The sequence below is a fragment of the Hyalella azteca genome, unplaced genomic scaffold (assembly GCF_000764305.2).
Source record: "Hyalella azteca isolate HAZT.00-mixed unplaced genomic scaffold, Hazt_2.0.2 contig16075, whole genome shotgun sequence".
Taxonomy (NCBI): domain Eukaryota; kingdom Metazoa; phylum Arthropoda; class Malacostraca; order Amphipoda; family Hyalellidae; genus Hyalella; species Hyalella azteca.
The window spans coordinates 28,331-51,098 of record NW_025945902.1 but is presented as its reverse complement, the minus strand read 5'-3'; the positions used below and the strand labels follow the sequence as shown (position 1 = coordinate 51,098).

Here is a 22,768-nt window from a genome sequence, read left to right as displayed (position 1 = left end):
AACTCCGACGGTGATAGTAAGTTCTTGTTTTATCCTTGATGCAGGCTTCACTCGTGGTACGAGCGGATTTAGCTGGAAAATATATTGTGATTTGCTGACCTGAAGTTTTATGATGTTACAAATGCTTCTTGAAATTTGGCAACGGGGTTTTTGTTTAGAGAGAAGCCAATCTCTCCCGGAATGAGAACTTTTTTTCTTCTATTGATGATTAAGTATTACTGAAATAATAAATCAAAAGCCGCAGCATTAATGCGTAGCACGGTGAAGTGCAACGAGGTCATTGAGGCACTGAAAAAACGCGTTGCTTAATTCCGACCAAAACAATATTTTCATAAATGTATTTTTTGCTGCATGCTCTGTTAAACTATTTTTTGTTGCATGAGACAAGAATTTGAACTCTCGCGACAAAATTTATCTGAAGACGGTTTCAAGTTAACGTAAATGTATCTACGTATACAATTTCATTCCAAGTCGTTTTGTTGAAATTTTTGATGCAAATATCTTTTAGGCCTTTGCACTGAATTTTGGCACCTTCATAATGTGAATTTAACAATAGCTGACATTATAAACTATTGAATAGTAATTATTGAGGCATTTAATTCACGGTAATCTAGTGCAGAAACTAGCAAGTGACAGATGCGTTTCGAAGAGTTCACATTTACCATTGATCTAAATACAGATATATTGAATAAATGTTATTGGTAATTACACTCTATTAATTTGCAAATATACTTTACCAGTGTTCCTCAAAGTTAGATTTCGCCAAAAAAAATTGAGCTGATTTATTAAGAAAAATATTGACCGCTTTCTGAAAATTATTTAGTCATCTACTGTTATTGTAGATTTAAAATAGTCTTTTGAAAAAATTTTCATGGGTAAAAATTGATCTAAATGCAAGAGATATTTATATCTAAGAAATATAAAGCATTTTATTTAAGTTGAGATTTATTTATTTTAAATTTTACATAGATTTATTAATTTAGAGTTTATTGATGAATAATAAATTTTTCTTTTAACCTTAAATATTACAGACTTTTTAATGTTTGATATGTCATTTTCTTTCTAATAGACGAATCTATGGTATTCACCAACCTGAAAAAAGTTTTATCCTTTCATTTAAATAAAATTTGGTACATTTAATTGACATTTCCCAGTTGATAATGAGTTTGATATCAGTCAGAAGGCAAACACAAATTTATAGCTACGTTTGTAGGAACATAAATTTATACGATATCATGATTATTGGATAACTCTTTATGATAATATATATTCATTTTATGGTAGTCAAACTTTGGTAATAACTTTAAAGCGTCCAACGTACATAAGTCCTGTACTCCTCTCTGTCAGAACCGCATCACGCAACTTAGATTTAACAATAATATAATCTCAGCAGTCTACCGCATCAAAATTTTCGAAAATTAAACATTTTACGACTTGTAACATAGACATTCGGAAAGCATCTGTGAATTTGACAGTCGCCCACGCGAGCAAGTGTCACTCGTAATGGTCCCCGGGAAGTGCAGCACGAGACCTACATTATGTTTGTCAAGTCACTAATTTAGCTTTAATGACGTAGTCCGTCAAATGAGAACGATGGCATTACGAGGCTGACCTTTCTGCATGCCATGTGGAACAGAGATGGAGAGAATTCTGTCCTTTATGAACGTGAGGTTTATAAGATTATTAGATGGCTAATTCACATAGCTTGATATATTGCATGCCAAGCGAAAAATAATTCCATTAAATTTGATTTGTTCGTAGAAATGGTTAATGTTAACCATTTTAATTCAACTCCAGTTCCGGACATATTTTATACAACTGTGTGAAACTCAGCACAATTTGACCCCAATTGATTCAATTCGCGACTGACCTAATATCTAATAAAACTAATAAAATTTTAATCAGGAATTACTTAATTTCTGGAAGCGCAGTAGACAAATTGCTTTGGGGTTGTGGTTTTTCTATCTACACGGAGAATCACTCTGAGATATCCTACAAAAATTTATTCAGTTCCTAATTTTCTGGCTACGCATTAGAATTTTTATATTTTATAAATGATCGTGACTACACAATGGCATTAATCATCATGATGAAATCTTGGTTCAACATAGATCTATCATAATTTAAATTTAAGGGATGTTTGTATCTCTTTCTCTAATGCTCTATCAGTATTAAATATTATGTTCCGACTCTCTAAAATTAACCGGGGGGGGGGGCAAAATAATTTCACGCTCTTTCGACGACTAGCTGGAGGTTTCGAATAATTCACATAAATAAATGAGTTTTCAGAAAAACATTTCTGCACCTCTATCGATATTTAATTAATATTGAGGCTGAAATTAGGACAAATTGTGGTGTTGTCCACAATTCCGGAAATTGTGGACGAATTCCGATTCCCTCTAAATTGCCGTTCCACCTCCGTGAGACCGTGGAGGTACAGGAGGAGGTAGCGTTGGAGAGCTGTACGGCGAGTAGTTTACTGAAGAAGATCCATTATTGTGCGTATCGCTCTGGGAACCCAGCAAATTGTGCGCACCACGCTGAGTGGAACCAATATTGTACGCACCTTCAGTGACACCGACGTTGCCCGCACCACCAAGAGAAGGCGAGTTTGTGGACGAGGTTGGAGTGTCCGTTGCCTGCATGAGTGGCACTTCCGTCATCTGAGAAGATTCGGCCCACGATATCAGTGAGGACGACAAGGGCGAAGAGCGTGGATCGCAAATGTCTGCTTCACTGGAAATGTCTTCAATGGCAGGTCTCCTAGACGCTGCAGCTGCAGCTAACGGAACGGGAGGAGGAGGTCTAATTGGCTTCCGGACCAAATTAGCGCAGTCTCCAATGTCAGAATGCATGGAGGATGCGGAGGATGTAGATGGCGAAGAATAATTGCTACCTGATGGCACCGATCGACTTCTTGGATGGTACACCAGAGAATCGGAATCCCCAAAACCATTTGACTCATCGTCACCTTGTTGCAAGTATTTTACGTCAGAATCTTCCGAAAACTTAAGCTGCCTTAGAGTATCACACTTCTTGTACATGAAAATTAATAATGCAACGATAAAGACGATTCCTAAACTGATAAGTAGAATTGATAAGAATACAGAAAATTGTTTCTCCTGTTCGGGTGATTTTACTTCATCAGACACAGGCAAGTCTGCTGGTGGGGCCTGCGTCGAAGTTTTGGTTACCGCTACTTTTGTTGTCGTCAGCCGTTGACTGGTGGATTTTGTTGTTGGTTTTTGGGTGGTAGATTTTGTTGTTGGCTTTGAGGTGGTTGATTTTGTTGTTGGCTTTGAGGTGGTGGATTTTGTTATGGATTGTTTGGTAGTAGATTTATCAGTGGGCTTTATAGTGATAGCCGTGAATGGCTTCTTCGAAGTAGTAGTTATGATTGTAGAGGATCTGGTAGTGGTTGACGTCGAGGCCTTAACGGTAGTTGAGGGAGTAGTGGGCTTAACACTGCTGGTTGTAGTTGTAGTGGTAGTTGTAGTGGTAGTGGGGTTGGGTGGTGTGACGGCGTTGACGGGAGTACTTAGCGAAGACGTGGTAGGTTTTTGTGTCGTCGTGGTCGAAGACAAGGTGCGCTGCTCCAGGGTGGTGGAGGTTGGGGCCGGTCCTGAGGTGATGACGTTTTGAGACGTCTGCGTGGGAATTGGTAGCCACGAGGAGTCTGGATCTGAAAGCAGTGCATTACTGTACGAAATTGAGAATTCGAATAAAAAACGCGCGGTCATTCCATGTGAATTCATATATGAGTTGCATCTGCAAAGCTGGAAGACATAATATTCTATTTTTTAGAACTGTAGATGATATTAAACTTTTTGAAGGATCGCAGACTTAATTATTCCTTGCTGTTTTTTAGGAAACAAACTTTCTAAATAAATAATATTGTAGCCCCAAACGAAGTTCCAATGATTCACAGTCATCGGTAAAGTAAAACTATTATTATTGCGGCAACATAAGGTGTTTCTAGTACTTACTTGAGACGTTATGGGCCTCCGTCTTGCTCTGCCTTTTGAACTCGACCTCGAGGTCAATGCAGTTCATTCCGTACGTGGCTAAGAAATCATCAATTGCGACGTCACTCATGTAGCCGTCCCCCCACACAGCCTCCACCACGATCTGCACGAGCCGTACATTGTAACTGGAAATAATTTATCCTACTCACATGAGTAGAATAAATTATGGAAATAATTTATCCTACTCACATGTGTAGAATAAATTATTAAATAATTATTAACCCCACTTATAATACTCCCGTCACCCGTCTGTAAAAAAAAAATAATGGAACAACTAATGGATTTTGTATCAGTTAATTTACTAACAGTGCAAAGAGATGGAATTTTGCGAAGCGCAATTCATATTTCAATTTAACGAGACTCATTACTTTCTCTGTCGGTTATAATGCCTTTGCGCTCCTGTGATCATATTTCTATGCAGTTATATATTTCTTGCAATTTTGCTGCGATGAAATTAGATATTGAACTAAAAATGTAAACCATCAAATACTTGAAAAAAATCATCATCAAATGCTCAAAAAATGCTTGAACTCTAGTTGAATGCGAGAAAGACGCTTCATCAAAGTCCAGTCAATTAAGAATATGTCTAACTTTGTGCTGCACGGCACGTGATATTCATGTTAAAAAAATTTATGGTTGTGTTCATTTGAAGTTCATATCATGCTTCAAAAATATCAAGCTAAGCAAGAAGCTTTTTCCTGAACTACTTTGTCGAGGCAATAGAGCAACTACATCATCTATTTCTGAATTATCAAAAAATTATGATTCAAACCCTTTTGACTTTTAACAATACACCCTAAATACTATAACGATTAAAAATGAGCGATTATAAACAGATTGGCAGGCTATACCCCAAAGTTTGTAAGAAAAAACATTAACCTGTGATAACGATAAAAAATGAGCGATTATAAACAGATTGGCAGGCTATATCTCAAAGTTTGTAAGAAAAACATTAACCTGTGAGTTAATAACCTAACGCTCAAACGCGCTGAATTTATTCTAATTTGTCATGAATCGGTCCCTAGCGTTGTTCATCTGTGGTAACATTAGGTATTTTTTTTTATTTTTTTTTATTTTTTTTTTATTTTTTGATTTTTTTATTGATGCAGGATAGCCTTACCTGCCCGTCATACTATATATATATACTATATATATATACTTTACTCAATTAAGCTAATTTAGGTCTCTAATTGCTAGTTTTTATGAATGTATCTAAAATTGTTAGGCGAAAATAGCCTGCATGCCGAATTTCAGAGCTCTAGAGCAATCAGAAGTGGGTTAATTTTCGTTGTCAATGTTAACAACAAACAAACAAACAAACAAACAAACAAACGCGAAGCTAAACTAAGAAAAACGTTTTAAAAAATTCAAAATATTTTTTCTATTATTTAAAAATAAAGTGAAAAATTCATAGTACATGTTTAACATCGAAAACACTGGCCTCTTAAAAAGGGTCTTTAAAAAGTTATTTTTAAACTTATATTGTTTTGTACGTGCCGAACACCTGGCATATTTACTAATACTTGCACATCAGCACTGAAATTAGGGAAGCGTTTGGTAGGACGACACTGCGTATCGAATCCAACAACAGCCAACACAACCCAGAGCCAAATAATCTCTGGAATTAAAGCCATCTTGCCTACAGGTGTAAGGAAGATGGCGGCTTTCTGTTCAGGGGATTGGTATCTGCAATAATAAATTTCCGAGCTAAAAGATGTCTACCTGAAATGGCTCGTCGATGTCTTGCAGGGATATGTACACAAGATGCCAGTCAGCCCAAGCCTCGTCCGTGATGGAAACCTCCGGTGCTAGGATATCAAGATCTTCGCTCTCGGGTTTAGCGTAGATGTTCAGTTCTCCTTCGAATTTATGCAGGAGGAAAGCATTATTGGCAGTTAATTTTAAATAGTAAGCACTAATTTATATTTAACTCAATTTTTCAAAGCCAGAGTAATTCAATAACACTTTTTATGAGAAAATGTGCCAAAAAAACGAAAAAAAATTCTCAAGCTCCTCTTTAGTTACAGAGAAATATACATCAAATGGTCTGTACTCCCATCACCCGTCTGTACATATACAAAAAAAAAATGGAATGGAACAACTGATGGATATTTTATCAGATGATTTAATAACAGTGCAAAGAGATAGAGAGATAAAAACTTTATATTTCATTCGTGGTACATTAACAATTGATGTGAGTTCGCATTACCTGTGTCGTTCATGGGCTTATACACCCACAGCGTCGCGCACGTGGGACTGATCACGAACGGCTGTAGGACTGGAGAATAGAGCCGAGCCACGTCCTTCCAGTCACCGTTGACTGACGTGTCAACATACATGTAGTGACCTGCCCAATATTTGAACATTTATATTGATTAATGACTTGACTGGTCGATATCATGAATTGATAATAATTTAATTGGCAATTTGACTGTCACGAGCTCCTTGATACAAAGACCTGGAGGATAAGAGAGCAATGTTATAGAGGATAACGGCTACAGGAAGTAATCGAAGCCGAAAGAATTTGAACCTATTCAACTGCACTGAGCGATATAAAAGGTCCCTATTTTAACAAATTTATAATTACCAGGCAAAAGGAATTTTTCATCACAAATTTCCCAGACCAAAGTATAATCCTTGTCGACCTGTGGCAAACAGTCAATAAAAACGAACAGTGCTATTTTTTGAGTGGATTTAAAATTTCCATAGATCCGCTGCAAATTGGAGATTACCGAAGGTAAAGAATCGTAAACCACGCGTGACAGCAATCGTCGAAGATTTGTTTACACTGAATAATTTTCAGTAGCTTGGCGTATTATTACCGGGATAATCTCAGACACAACTGAAGGCATTGCATCATCTGGGCTGTCCTCAGGGGCCATACTTTCAAAACTCGCTAAGTGAACGTAAGTACTTACGCTCTATTTTCTTGTCTATGATTGGTGGATTTTGCTTAAAAGGACATCAATGATTGGCTGATGAACTTACGATCTCTTAACTTTTTTTGAAAGTATAGGCCCTGGTCACGAAGCCATTCAGTTATTGCCAGGAAATAATCAAGGCTGAGGTTATACTGGCGAGTCTCCCACGGCTGCTAAAGCTCGACAATTGCTTGAACTTGCAGAATATTTCATGTCATATTACTCGGAACAAATGCCATTGCGCCTCTAATTTCATTAATGTTCCTAACGTACGGCTGCCGTCTGGAGACGCAAATGCTCAGCCATTAAAGCCAAAATTTATCCTGGCCACTAAAAATTGAGCGTCCAAGAGATTCCGGCGCCCGGGCGATAAGAGATTTTCTCGCCATCGAATGCCGATGCTCGCGAGGCGAGAGACATAGGCAGTTATTTAACATAGCTTCTGAATAGTTTTGTCCGAGGCCGGAGGTCGGATAATTATTTCTCGGGGCACTCATTTTTTTAAAGGGCGTTCAAAATAGCTTAAAGCTATGCTTCTAAAATTACGTTATCATATAATGCCGACTTACTCCCATGTTACAAAATGTTGAAAAATATACATCAGTATTCAGACCTATGAGAATTGATATGTTTTATAAGAAAAAACTTTCTCAACCCGCGGCTATCATATAGGCCTATTTTCTTTTGTTATTTTTCTTATGTATGTCGTTTTTTTATTCATCGACTGTACCGAGATCTATCGTAGAAGTTGCTGCTCTCAAATGTTTTCTAATAAAATAGTCATACTGAAGTTCCTTCATTTATTAACAAATTTGCCTCAAGTCGCTTGAAAATTACATTAAAGAAGACGCTTCTGCACCAGAAATATACCCCTTCTTGTTGGACCAGCGAGTGTCGGCTAAATTCGGCAAGGAAAGAGAGAACATTCAGTCTTTGATGAAGTCAAATGAGGTCAGCGGGCAAATTACTTTTGTTACTCGCTGCGTACGAACTTGGTACGAACCTTTGAAAATTCCGACCGCTTTGACGTGGCGTTTCTTCTTAATTTATGCACGGAATAAACCGAGTTAAGTTTTTCTTCAAATTTACTTGCCGAATAACGGGCTGATGAATAATTGGTTTCAAAAAATTTAATTTTAATTTTTTCCTTATGCACAAGTAATATTTTAGGCTGTTGAATTATTCCATTAAATTCAAGAGATAAGTTATGGAAATAATATTTCTTTAATTGGATAAAATGAACAAAATGGCAGAAAGTATAGGCGGTGAGGGAAGAACATCACGAAATTGATTATTCTATTTATCAGCCTTTTTTGATGAACGATTGATTTTCGTCGTCAGCTTGAGCGTTGGACATTTTTTAAAGCATACTTATAATCATACCTCGTAAACTTCAAAATCGAATTTCAAAATCGAAGCTTTAATTTAGACTGATAAAGGGCGAACCATATTAGACTCAGGTTTAAATTGAGCCATTTTAGACTCAAATCTAAATTGAGCCATATATTAGACTCATGTTTAAATAACACCATTTATGTTCAGGTCTAAATTGAGCCATATCAGACTCTGGTATAAATTGAGCCATATATTAGACTCATGGTTAAATAACGCCATTTAGACTTCGTTCTAAATTTAGCCATATATTAGACTCAGGTTTAAATAATACCACATTAGACTCGTGTCAAATTGAGCCATATATTAGGCTCAGGGTTAAATAACACCGTATTAGACTCAGGTCTAAATTGAGCCATATAATAGACTCAGGGTTAAATAACACCGTATTAGACTCAGGTCTAAATTGAGCCATATATTAGACTCAGGGTTAAATAACACCGTATTAGACTCAGGTCTAACTTGAGCCATATATTAGACTCAGGGTTAAATAACATCATTAACACTCAGGTCTAAATTGAGCCATATAATAGACTCAGGTTCAAATAACCTCGTATGAGACTCCGGTTTCAATTGAGCCTTATATAAAACTCATATATCAACTCGCTCCACTGTAATGAGAATCATAAAAAGTTCCTCGTCACGGCTGACCCACAAATTAGTTCCCGCTATCCAGCAGAGCTGGCACGGCAAAGATAAGTCATTTGCATTTCATTTCGCGCTATCAAAGGCCACGTCACGAGGGCTGTTCCGCTCATCACTACACGAACCTAAAACCTCGTTCATTTTATTTTGAAGCGACATTTTGGCCATAATTATGGGGAATTTTGAGAGATGTGTGTCCCGCGGGGATGATGTGCAATACAATGGAATCCGTGGTAGAAGCTTCGCAGTTTTGAAATTCACGGTCAAGTATATACAATGGGAGAAAAAATATCGCAGATTTGAGTGTGATACACACCGAAAATATCATGCAAAAAACCTCGAATTGTTTCACTTGAAACGAATAGCTTCAAAAAACAAACTGGTGTTATCAATGACAAAGTTATTCAGCAATAGTTTAATAACTGTTCTTTTCCGCAATTTTTTACAGTTTTTGTCCAAAACTGAAGCTAAAAAAATATTTTGGAAGCATTGTTAGGGAAGCGCTCAAAAGTTTGACGTCATGCAGGCGAAGCGCGCCTGAAGTTTACTCAGCGCTCATGCACATTTTCTCGTGAGAAAAAGCTGCGAGCAACAACATAATATATGATGTGTTATAATAAATCCCCATTGTAAAATAAAGAACAATTGTAATGTGTTACAATTAAACCACATTGCAAATTACAATACAATTATTATGTGTTAAAATTGGATCAAGATAAATGATATCACAAAACGAGGGCAAGTGTTAAAAATGACATTGTGTCGAGGGCATTTAAAGTTATTAAACTACGAACAAAGTTGAAAACATTAGGAATCTCGATGCGCTACTAAGTTTAAACTTGTTTCTTTAATTCTTTAACGCGTTCCCTGATGAAACTCCATGTTCAGCCTCATCTTAGCTGCAGAAGAGTAGTCATAACAAGAGTAGAAGAGTTAGATTTAGCATGCCGAGTCTCAGCTCGAGCTGAGCCGAGGCAGCCATAAGCCAGGCTATCCCAGAGGATAAAGCGAGCTGCTAGCTCCATGGTGCTTTACGCCTGAGCTCTAAAGACGCACAGCGCATTATTTTCCAGAATTATGCTCCCTTGGCGCGCCGGCCATTTCAGTGCCATGGAAATTAAGCCCAATTGAAGCTCTGCTGGCAGCGTGATGATGGTAGTTTCTCGCAAGCCGTAGTGTGCTACACTAGAACTTGCCGTGAGATTAGAACAAATTAAAAATAATCGAAAAAGAAACTTTTCCCTGTGGAAATTATATTTAAGTTGTAATTAGCGGAACAAGGCAATATAGGGGTAACATTTCATGAGAAATTAAGCCATGATTTTTAAATGATTATACTCCGTCATAGTCGTCATCGCCAAAAATATACTGGCTTAAAATAAGCTGTTGATTACATTTCATCAGCCTTAATTATCATTATCTCTTCGTCGTTACAATCTGGTATAAACCTCAAGAAAATAACTTATTTAGCAGTGCAGGCAGCGTTGACAATGTAAGGATGGCGATACAGCGTCGTGACAATTATATATTGATAATAAACAACTGGATTTTAACAACTGGATTTATTAACAACTTAAACTGTATTATATTAAAGCAGTGGTAGAGGGCAGTGGTACAGTAGCGGGCAGGCACTGTCGTAATTTTTGGGCATACAACGCGAGATTAACGGGACTTCGGAGGCGTGCTTACCATATCTCAACCGTGCATTTCAGATGAGATCGCGGACACGAATTACTGCCGTGGGAGGTTCAGAAATTACTGCCTTATACGTGAGCTCCCGGCAAGCGAGGCGCAAGTACGGCAACTTGAAATAACCATATCAAAAATTGAGAAGAGTATAGTAATTGAGTCTGCCTGAGAACGAAAGAAACTGTTGTTAGATCAAATTCACAAAATCGCTCAGCACTTTTAAGGGTGAATCTTCATGCTCTGAGGTGTAGGACTCATTAATAAATAATATTGTAATAATGTATTCCATTTCGATAAATTGATTGGGGTTGGACAATTGAGAGCCAGTTTATTTACAGAGTTAAAAACAATCGCTGTTTTAATACAACGTAGTATGGCAATCCGCAATTGCAAAAAGACTATGTCTTGTTCGTTAGTCAACGAAATATATAAAAAAATAACTCAGTACTCATTGCAGTGAGTGACAGAGAGCGCATTTCTCGTCGACGGAAACGTGAAGTCACGGACGGACAGACAGACGGACGGACATGGCGATCACAATAGTGCATTTTTTCCATAAATGAGAAAATGCGCTAAAAATAGAACCGTAAATTTTCAACTTATCAGTATCATGCAATTGACAAATTCCGAATGCTACTATAGAAAAATGATTCGAAGGCAACTCGCTGAGCTTCTCGGTGGCGGAGCTGAAATCAATGCACCGCCAATCACAGGGAAAGGCGCTCATCTAATCGATAAACCTTTAAAAGACCGTCGATGCGCTATAGTCAGTAGCTTTCAATCTTGTCCTCAGAATCAGACGTTAATTCGATAAAGTGAACAAATACTGTCGGGCTCAACGGCCCATCGCACGTTCTCCAGCTGAGTAGTTCTGACTCGATCCGCAACCAAAGAACTTAGAAATAAGAAAGTTTTAACAAAAATAAAGTTATAACAAAAATATCAAGAGAGAATAAAGAAAGAAGGCAAATAAGAAGGCAAATAAAAAGGTAAAAAAAAAGATATTCTTATTTGGCACCGTTTAGGAACACTTATATAACTTCAAGAAGGAAGCTGAAGTTTGGTAGCTTCAGATATTGTGCAGATGCGCCCATATGTTCAGAACGACACAATTTTGAACTTTTTCAGTAATCAGACGATCTAAACCGATCTGCACTACACCGCGAGCCTCTACGTATTTTTACTCATGGTGTTATATAAGAAATAAATTATTTTTGCTTATTTTGTGCGAATCAAACAGACAATTTGAAGCCCGTGTAAGCTCGCACAAGTGAAAAGCATTTAATATGAAAAAGGTTGAACAATTTAATGCCTATAGTAAAATTATCTGTAATTAATTTAGAATATAAGGCAATGCACTGAAATAGAATTCACTGTATACATTTTATGATGTTAATTTTTTCGATAATTATGTTGATAGTTTATATATAATGCATTAAAAGGCCACAAAGGGTAAATAAATCACATATATACGAGGGGCGACCCAAAAAAAGAATTGCCTGTGTGTTGGGCGAAGTTTTGGTAGTATACCACATTCTCTCAATATGTGCATGCATATGTTAGTGACATCAGTTAGTGTGCCACGCATTGCTGCCCTAGAAGAACGTTGTACCATTAGCACAAATTTTTTGTGACACTGCTTTTGCGCACTCGTCATGCTTTGATGATGTCTGATTTTCGTGAGCAGCGGCGTGCTGCCATCAAATTATGCTTTCTCCTGTGAAAAATTGGTAAGGAAATGTTACAGGCAGCCTGCAAGGATTATGCTATAGGGAGAACGCAAGTTTTCTAAAAGTATTCTTGCTTCAAAAAAGAGGAAATGTCAGTTGGTGACCAAACTCGCTCAAATCGTTCCTTCTCTTACCGCGCTGAAAAAAATGTTATGGAATTAGGTACCAAATTCCTGTAGATCAACGTAGAAGTAATGACGAACTTGCGAAATGTCCCAAAGGACTTGGAGTTCACTCCAGCAAATTTCAAAAGAAGATTTTGGATAATGAATATATTAAGAAAAAAACGTTCTAGATTTTTTGTGTCCTCCCTAGAAGACTTAATTTTAAATGAATACTTTTATACTCTGTATCCAGCGCGACGCTAACTACGCTGCGCACGTCTGAAGTAGAAGCGCGAGCAGCGTGAGTGCGGCGCGTCACGACATCTTTAATGTCAGGCCAAATTGGAGTCAGGCCAGCCTAGCCAACCAACCTTCGCCGGCGCTTCGAGGCTGCAGGTCTGCTAGACCCACCTTGCTGAGTCGTCTGCTAGACCCACCTTGCTGGGTCGTCTGCTAGACCCACCTTGCTGGGTCGTCTGCTAGACCCACCTTGCTTTAGAGACGAGACTGACGGCGCGTTAGAGACGAGACTGACGACACATTAGAGACGAGACTGACGGCGCGTTGAAGACGAGACTGACGACACGTTAAAGACGAGACTGACGACACGCTAGAGACGAGACTGACGGCGCGTTAGAGACGAGACTCACAAACACCTACACCGTCATCATCGTCACAACCATCATCCTTCCATCATATAATCCTTTTGAAATTTTAATGTCAATTTCTGTAAATTTTGATTTTAATAGTAGTATTCAATTATGTAAATAATGAAAAAACACAATCCTAACACTCAAAGCCCCCCGTCCCTCCATGTAAATCATCCGAAGAAGCAACGGGTTTCAGACCAAAGTGATCAGTAAATTGAAAATGAAGTGTTGCATCATCAATCGCGGTAAATGGAGTCGCACTGTCATCTGGTCAACGTGATGAGGTGTCCGTTATGCAAGTATGACTTCACGGCCGAGGGTAGTGGCGACCAGGACCTCTCATTACACGCTTGTTGACCGTCGTAAGCAAGCCAATGTTTGACCAACCGTCACACGCAAACATTCTGAGCACCAGTGAGCTTTGCTGAGACTTGCCACGGCTTACATCTTCATCATGTCTCTTCAATAACCACTTCTGCTGCTACTTCTACTTTCTACTTCTGATTTTTCATGTCTCTACAATAACCACTTCATGTTTCTTTTGCCGTTGCTTATCCGTGTTTCTAAGGATAAGTTCCCTATACTGTTTCTTCTGCTATTTCGTTTGTCTACTGCTGCTATACGTTGACTTACTACCTCTGATTCTTCATGTTTCCACTGCGGTAACTTCCTTCGGCTTCTAAAGCTAATTTCGCTTTTCTACGTTGGCTAATTAATGTCTTATGGCTAATAACGTTTTTTTTCGGTGACTACAGTATAACAATACATCTTGTCTATTAAATTAATGATATGAAAAATGTTTTTGATATAATTTCTATGATCTGAATTGGATGCGATTAATTTCTTATGTCCGACTGATGTCAGAGTAATAAAGCTCGATTCAAATCAACTTTTTAAAATTACTTCAACCCATTAGAGATTTCCTTGAACAATTGATGTTCAAGATTACCATTTCATTTGGTAATTTAATAATCAAGATTACCATTGCATTATCAAACAACATTCAAGGCTTTTCCTCCTTGTATCAGCAGGTGGTGAAAATTATGAGACCGCTTCTATGGCAGGTCGAAAAGACCGAGAGTCGGCAGTAAAATTAAACTTGAGAAGAAAAGCACGATAGTAATTATTATCAGAAGTTAAATTTCTTCAGTTGGTTCATAGGAAGGTAATTGCACTTACCACTGATGTTATTATAAGTGTGGTCAATGGAAGGCCGCTTGCCCACCCACTGGGCGTATGGCCGCCCCTGCGTGCGGGTCCAGCGCATGTCGCGGGTGGCCTCGCTCGTCCAACCGCAGTTCGACTCCTCGAAGTTGCAGTCGTACAGCGTGTGCTGAGGGGCTACAGAAACAAACGGTAATTGGTGTACAATGTTTGAAAGAATTCATAAGTTTATAGTAGTACGTTCTGCGCATCAATAAGTCAGAGATAAAAAATGTAAGCCGTTCTGCGCATCAATAAGTCAGAGATAAAAATAACAAATATCAATGTGAAAGTGTGAAGTTGCAATTAGAACTCATTCGTGACTTCGAAAATTATAAACAAAATTAAGATAATACTTCTGAAATATTTTAAATTACGCTATATCTACAAAACGCTTCAATAATTTTGTGTCACATTCATCTCAAGTGCAAGCTACCAAGCTTTGTTTCGAGCCTGACCTTCACACGTTGGCTCAGACGCGTTCCAGCGCCGGCCGTTGCAGGACAGCGCGGAGGAGCCCACGAGCTGGTAGCCGTGGTCGCACTCGAACTGCGCCAGTGCCTCCCCGAACAGCAGCAGGAAGCGCCCATTTGTGATCGAAAACTCGCCGTTGCAGCCCGAACCTGGGGAGTCATGCAGTCTGAGTGCGCGCAGATATTTGTTAAAAATAATCGTCTCATAAAGGGATTTAAGTGAAAACTATTCAGGAACCAGCGAATGTACTCGATTACATTAATGTTATAAAGAGACCATGATAAGTTATGCAAATATGACATGTTGGTGTCAGCCCTTTTACTCCGATTTATTTTTATCTACCAAGCTTAATATTGCTCCTGCAGTCTGAATTCGAATATCCTTGACGGTCGGCATGGAGTATGAGAGTGAGAAACGAAGTCAGGATTAATTGAGAAAGTTGATCTCCTTGTTAAGTTTGAGCCGAAAAGACAAATGAAAATCCTCATCAATATTCGTTCGTCTCACCGACGCATTTAGGAACAGTGCCCCGCCATGTGCCGAGGCTGCACGTCACGAAGCGGTCGCCTTCGATCATCAGGAAGTTGCGGCGACAGCGGAACTTGGCGACGCGGTTACGCGACCGCATCTTGACGCGGCCGTTCTCGATGGTGATGCGGGGACACAGCTCGGCTGCGATGTGGGGCATGAATTACTTATTTAACTTCGATTTGTTATGATAGCGAACACTTAGAAAGCGGATCTCTACCAGAAATGGCAGGAAAGAAACAGGCGAAGAAAGGAAAAAATCAAGGAGTCATCCAGTCTCAAGAAGTCATGGCGTAACACCGCAGGTGCTCAGCTACAGGAGTAAAAAGGTATGTGAATGAGATAAATTACGTGCACGCAATAATAGTGTACGTAGATATAGAGGTATTTTTAAAAACGCCAGCTCACGACAACACATTTTAAAATGTTTTTACACGAATTCTGACTCTGTGTTGAACGAAAGAAGGGAACTCCTATCGGTGAAGGAGAGCGAGAGTACGTATTTGTATTACAGAAGCACTGCCGAAAGATCTAAGAATATTGTACCAGTTGAGCTGATTTCAGTTTACAGGTTATGATTGTTTTCACAACTTAAACGAAGAACAATGCAACAGAGGTGTAGCTTTGTGGATCAAAACCCTTAATAGGGCCTAGTAAGTAAAGATGCCTAAAGAGACCCAATCAGTTAGAGCATCAGTGTGGTGCGAAATTTCCCTACAAGGCAAGGATAGCCGCCTCCTAATGGTTGTTTTTAGACTTATGATGACGATAAAGTACTAACAGTCTTTTACCGAGCATGACTTTCCGTGGGTCATACACGTTGATCGTTGATGACCTAAGCAATCCAGAACTAGACTGGACAAATCGATCCTCTACAAAGGATGGGAACCACCAAGCATCCTTGTTCATGGAGTCTGTGAGAGACTCCATTTTACTCCAGCACGTTACAAAGCCAAGGCGGACAGACTCCTAATATTTTAGACTTTGTGTTTACTAGTGATGAATCAATGTTAGATGAGCTTTTTTTCACAAATAAATGCTGTGCAGAAAAGACACATCGGAAGCGTGAGCGTTTGAAGTTTACGAAAGGCGACTATGTTAAACTCCGCGAAGCAGTGAATGCTGCGAATATTTCGGACGGTGTTAAAGACATGAATGTGGCCGAGTCATGGGCATTTCCATTAACAAAGTTATGTCCCCAGTTGATGCTTGAGTACCTATAAAGATTTAGCTCGATGGATTCAAAAAACATAGTGGGCAAACAATACAGTAACATATAATACAGCCAAATTAAATACAAAGAAGGCAGACTACTAGCGTTATATCCGGAGTCGCAGCGATGATGATTATAACCTATACACAAGGGCTCGAAATCAAGCTAACAAATCTGTAACACTGCAGTGAAATACTTTGAGACAGATATTGCGAAATGAAGAATAGAACCCGAAAGCCTTCTTTTTGTACGCTAGTTCGAAGTGCAAGGCAAACGATGGTATTTCTGATTTGAAAGTAGATTAGCTAAAGATATCCCCTGATGACGGCAAGGCTAAATAGTTCCTAATCAGTTCCGTAGTAGCGTATATATTCACAGATGAGGACTTGAACAGCATTACATAGGTATTGACGAGCGTCCAGTGGCTTGGAAATTAATAAGTTTTAAAATATAGGAAGGAGAGGTTCTCATGCAAGCGGGTAGTCGCTCTGAATCCGCACAATTAAGTCATGCATACCTGACGGCTTCCATCCCTGATTACTCAAAGAGCTTGCAACCGTCCTAATCCGGCGCTTTTTCAAAAACCCTTCAACGAAGGTATCTTGCCGGCCGGTGGGAAGAAGCTTAAGGGACACCATTATTAAAAAATATAACTCAGTACTCACTGCAGTGAGTGACAGAGAGAGCATTTTCTCGTCGACGAGAACTTGAGATCACGGACGGACGGACAGACGGACGGACGGACAGACAGACAGACGGACATGGCGAGCACAATAGTGCATTTTTTACATAAATGAGAAAATGCGTTAAAAAGTCGGACAAGAGTTGCTCGGGCAACCATCGCCCTGTCAGTTTTGCCAAGTGTTGGTTGTAAGTTAATGCAATCTGTTGCGAGGGATCGATTGATCGATCATTTGACTGTAAATAATCTCCTATAAGAATATCAACATGGTTTTATTTCCGGTAGATCCTGCACCACTAATCTCTTGTCTACTTTGGATGATTGGACTCGTCTGATGGGCGAAAGGGAAGTAGTGGATGCAGATCATGCAGTGCAAGGTAATTAACCTTGTTAAAAACAATGAACAGCAAGCTTACAGTATGAGAAAACATTGTTGCAACGGCAAAGTAATGATTGCAAAATTGGTAATGGAAAAAGGGTTAGGAGTTTATGTCGACAAGGAGCTGAAATTTTCTAAACACATTGAAGCTCAAGTTAGTAGGGCCAATAAACAGCTTGGACTGTTCAGACGCTCTTACGAGTACCTATTTGCAGAAGTGATGAAGGTGTTGTTTGTCGCTGCCGTGCGTCCAAACCTAGGAAACGCCGTGCGATCATCAAAACTCGAAAGGGACAAAAATTTAGTCGAGAGTGTACAAAGACGTGCAACAAGAATAATTCCAGGATTAATAGGCAAGTCTTATGAAGAAAGATTGCGATGCGAAACTTCCAAGTCTATGTTATCGACGTCTACGTAGCGACCTCATCGAAGTATACAAGTATACCCATGATTTATTCAAGGTCCCAGAGAGGTTCCTAGAATTTGAAACAAGAACCAAAACCAGGGGCTATGGCTATAAACTAAAAAAACTGCGTTGAAACATATCCATGCGACAACATTTTTCGCTTCGAGTCACCGACTGGTGGAACAGCCTCCCTGATGACATCGTTGACGCTTCGATTGTGAACGAGTTCAAAAACTGACTAGATAAAGCTACGCGAAAACATATGTTCAGTCTCGAAATGCCTAGCACCTTACGAACCTGGTAATGAGTCTTGGAGGTAACTCAAACCAACGTCAGTTATGAAAAGATCCGGTCAAAAGGCCGGTTTTTAGATCTACTGTGAATCATCAAGTCACGAAAGGTACAAGAATTGGCAACAGGCCATGGGCCTACTTCTTCAGCTCCGACACTCTATTCTATTCTACCTGATATCATTGATATGTAGTGAATTATTGAGAATGGATTGCTAGATGGCGACTAGATCTGTTCTCGCTGGCGATGAAGATCAAGATTCATTATTTGAAAGAGAATGCGGGCGGTCATAAATTTTATAATTATTATACGAAGCGACTGTCGGGGAGTCAGGTTCAACTGAACTTCGAGGTCACGGTAAACATAAGTTTTATAGTGAGAATAAAAGGGACTTTAAACTCAGGAGCTTTGTCGTATTATCGATTGAATAAGATGTGTATACTTCAATTTGGCTAATTTTAGTATTGTTAGTTTTAATTTTGCAAGGTTTTAATTTGCTAAGTATAAATTTGCTAATTTTTGTTTTATTCCTTTTAATTTTGTCTTATTATGTTTCTACATAGTCTATATTGTTTTCAAATTATACTACAACATTGTTCCACTTTTTTTTTAATTTGATATCAATCACGCTATCACATGAATATTTCGTGTCTAGGCTTGACCTTCGCCATAACCTTGACCTTCGTCATAAATGATTCGACAAAGTTTGTTTTCTTCACTGGCTGGCATAAAATGATGAACTAGAAGTTATTCTAATTCATCAGAAGTTCGAACACCTAAAGTTGTACATATCATCCAATGTTATACATATCATCCAAGGTTTTAAATATCATTTAATGTTATACATATCATCCAAGGTTATACATATCATCAAAGATTATACATATCATCCAAGGTTATACATATCATTTAATGTTATACATATCATCCAATGTTATACATATCATCAAAGATTATACATATCATCCAATGTAATACATTTCATCCAAGGTTGTACATATCATCTAATGTTATAAATATCATCCTATGGTATACATATCATCCATTGTTATACAAATCATCCAATGTTTTCTCGTGGAAATCTCATTGCCTGAAAGCCTCGCCCGTGAAGAAGTAAGTACGGAATAGAATTCATCATGAAATTAATAATTATTAGCATTTACCTCACTTCTTCAAACATGTGCGAACATAAGACTTACTTGACTCGGCGTGACTAGCGAACATAGCCACGGAGAGCAGCAGCAGGAGCCGCAGCTGAGTGTTACACATCTCGTGACTAGATGTTCCTAAGTTCAATATAAGAATGGATTTAAAAAACACGTTACCTACATACCTGCAATGATTGAACGTTTTAAGGACGGAGCACAAACCATTTATTGTATCAGGTTCTGATGAAAGCTACGATGATAATTAAATAAAATGATCAGCATCAGAGATATGGGTTTATGTGTCGAAATACGACACTGAATATGCCAAAAAATTATACTTCCTCCAGAAACGCCTCAATTCTTTGTAATACGTGAAAGCATTTTCATATTCTGATGACTAAATGAAAATAATTTAATCGATAACTCAAAAAAACACAGAGCGAACTTCAAATTTTTGCCTTACAAACTATTACAAAGGATAATTTCACTTCAAGGCACGTTAATCTCGCCACTTTGCAGGCCGCCGACCGCATAAATCTACCTTCGTTACATGTGGTCATAACTTCATCTTTTTTATTTGTTACCATCTGATGCTTAATTTATTAAATGTTGTCAAATAAATTAATCAATTAAAAAAATCACAAAGTTGACAATGCTGTAATTAAACAAAGTAAAAATATCGATTGCATTATTACTTCACAGTTCGGCCGACTCATAACAATAAGATTCCCTTGTAACTGAACAAAACAGGAACCTTAGCGGCCCACGAACCCTGACTGTAAGTCAGTGAGCTATAAGGCTTAGCCTTCACCAGCCTGCACTGTTCGCTATCTACTGTGTTCGGTGCATGAATTTCCGCCCCGGACGTCAGTATCAAATCGGCTCCATATCGTGCTGGGATTTGGTTTTGTTCGGTGAAATGATTTTCTAGCTATCCGAGAATTGATTTTGACTTTTGGTTCGATGATTTGTTATAGCTTAAAAAATTCGACTTATTACACATAGACGAAAATATCGTCAAAGAAATGAGTATTTAAAGGCAAGGAAATAGCCAATTAAATTTAAAATATCTTCATTATAAACTATTCGGCAACCTGCGCCATCTTCAGTTCAAGAAATTTAATACAAATTAATCAGCAGTGTATATGTAACAAATACACGATAGAGTTTAAAATTTAGGTATCAGAGAAACGATAACGGAACATAGAAACAGTCGATCAACAGTTTCAATAGGACGATAACTCAAGTTTTCCGTTATGATGGCAAGGTTTCCTTGTAGAAGTATGCACAGATTCCAAAATACAAAAATCCGAGCCACCAGAGGTGGAACTGAGTATCGTGAAATCTTATATTGAAGAAAATATTATATAATAAAAGAAGATCGCTCCGGGGCCTTCAGTTTAGTTGAAGGTTCGTCCTCGAGAAGAAGAGAATGACGAGAGCAGAGCGCTTGCTGCATAGGGGAAACATTGCTGTGCAATGATCCAGCTTCCGAAACAATTTCTCAGCAACAGACAAACCAGGCAACGAACTTGACTAATGTTTTACTAAGTGGCGATTCCTAGATTCCCAATTCTACAAAACCGCAGGATGAATGTTTACATTTGTCGTATTCTACACGATTTATTTATGTTCAGTGTTCATATAGCGTACGTATCATGTATCGACATCGTTGTCATATGACATAACCTATCAATTAAACAAACTTTAGCCGGCTAGAGGAAAGACCCCTGGAGTATTGGTTGCAAACCATGTAATGGTTCAGAAGGCCTAATCTTTCTTTTCATTTCGTTTTTTCTTCCCTGCGTCCCCAGATTTGAACCAGTCTAGTTGTCTCAACATGAAGCTGCGGGAACGGATCCCAGCGTAGTTAAAGAAGATGCAATGGACTATAACTTCATCAAGTGAGTAATCGGGTTAAAGCTGCGCGATGGTCTCCAATCGTGCCAGGAGATTGTTTAGTTTAAGGCAGGCCGATGGTCGCCAAGCGTACAAGGAGTTTATTTTTCTCAAGGTTTAATAGTCTAAAACCTTACGCTTTGCTATGTTGATGCTAGGGCACATCACTGCTGCGATGTGGAACATAAAATTACCGGGAGCGCAGCCGTTTGGTGACAAGATTGACTCGTAAACAGGCCCTGGGCTCAACGCCGAACATCAGCATGCAATATCTACACATAGCCTCAGATCAATGAGCTGTGTGTAAGTGACTCATATCACCACACCAACTTTAAAAAACAGCCACTGCTTCACAGCGCCGGAGCACAACTGGCCGGAGCGCAACAGGTCCTACCGCAACAGGCGCAGGTTAGGTTAGGTTAGGTTAGGTTAGGAGTAGGGCCGGGATGAGGCGTTGTAGGTAGGGCCTGCTGCGCTCCGGCCAGTTGTGCTCCGGCGCTGTGAATCAGTGCCTGTGACTGAACGGCTCTGTTGTGGTGGGCGCTTTGTGTCAAAAGCCGTGAAGATGCCCGGCTGCGTTACGCTCGGGAAGGTATATGAATCGCACTGTGGACTTGGGCTATACTGACCTCTAGCTACCCACCCAAATTACCAATTTTAGTTGAGAAAATACGCCCTTACAACCTAGGATCTCTTGGGCCTGATGTGCTGACGTATTGGACCGTGAAATGTATATAGCTGTCCCAAATGGTGCTTCTTAATTATATTGATAGTAAAGTTTCTTTTTAACCTTGTAAAGAATGTACCAGGTTTTAGTGGCGCATGTGCTTCATCACATTATCGATAGATTCTTTCCTTATTTATAAATATTTGATTTTGATGAATAGGAAGGAGTTTTTCGTGTTTATGACTGGTTTACAATTAAAGTCAAGGGAAATTCGAAGTAGTTTCATTTCTTCACTGGACATAACGCATGTCTGACGAACATTTTCCTCATGAGCCCGAATAGCATCAGCGTTTGATTCGCCAACTGAGCTCACCTAATTAACAGTTATTAAGCAATCATAATTACGCTCAACCCAGTTTTTAACCGGCAATAAATTCACAGCGTGGGCTTAGTGAAGCATCTTGAGCTGGTCAAGCGGATTTGCAGCCTTTTAATTTTTAAATGAAAAAATATATGAAACGGCGGCACAACCACATACGTAGTGTAAGGCTGATTCAGTCTTATAACAATTTTCAACGGCCAATTGTTCCGTTAAACTTCACCAATTTAAATCAAAATCCTTCTCCGTTCTTCTGCAAGCTACGGGACGAATTTCGAGCTTCTCAATTCCTCGCATGCAATCAAACTTTCCTCTTGATTACTTCCCTCCTGTCAACCTCGTT

At 38.9% G+C, this 22,768-nt stretch overlaps 1 protein-coding gene across 1 annotated transcript; it reads right to left on the bottom strand.

Annotated features, from left to right (window-relative positions):
• Positions 1–1,236: 1,236 nt before the first annotated feature.
• LOC108679804 (mucin-5AC) lies at positions 1,237–19,697 on the bottom strand. Its single transcript, XM_018168529.2, has 8 exons — positions 19,532–19,697; positions 15,341–15,505; positions 14,818–14,982; positions 14,336–14,497; positions 6,235–6,372; positions 5,748–5,884; positions 3,987–4,128; positions 1,237–3,682 (listed from the first exon to the last, which is right to left on the bottom strand). Exons 1-8 carry the CDS (start codon positions 19,599–19,601, stop codon positions 2,400–2,402), a joined length of 2,262 nt encoding a protein of 753 aa, XP_018024018.1. The 5' UTR covers positions 19,602–19,697; the 3' UTR covers positions 1,237–2,399.
• Positions 19,698–22,768: the final 3,071 nt, after the last annotated feature.

Excerpts from the sequence above, each read along its gene's own strand:
- LOC108679804 (XM_018168529.2), bottom strand. The coding sequence starts at position 19,601 with ATGTGTAACACTCAGCTGCGGCTCCTGCTGCTGCTCTCCGTGGCTATG. Across the intron at positions 15,506-19,531 it reads CGCTAGTCACGCCGAGTCAA|CCGAGCTGTGTCCCCGCATC; the intron begins GTAAGTCTTATG and ends CCCACATCGCAG. Across the intron at positions 6,373-14,335 it reads CACTTATAATAACATCAGTG|GTCACTACATGTATGTTGAC; the intron begins GTAAGTGCAATT and ends AATATTGGGCAG.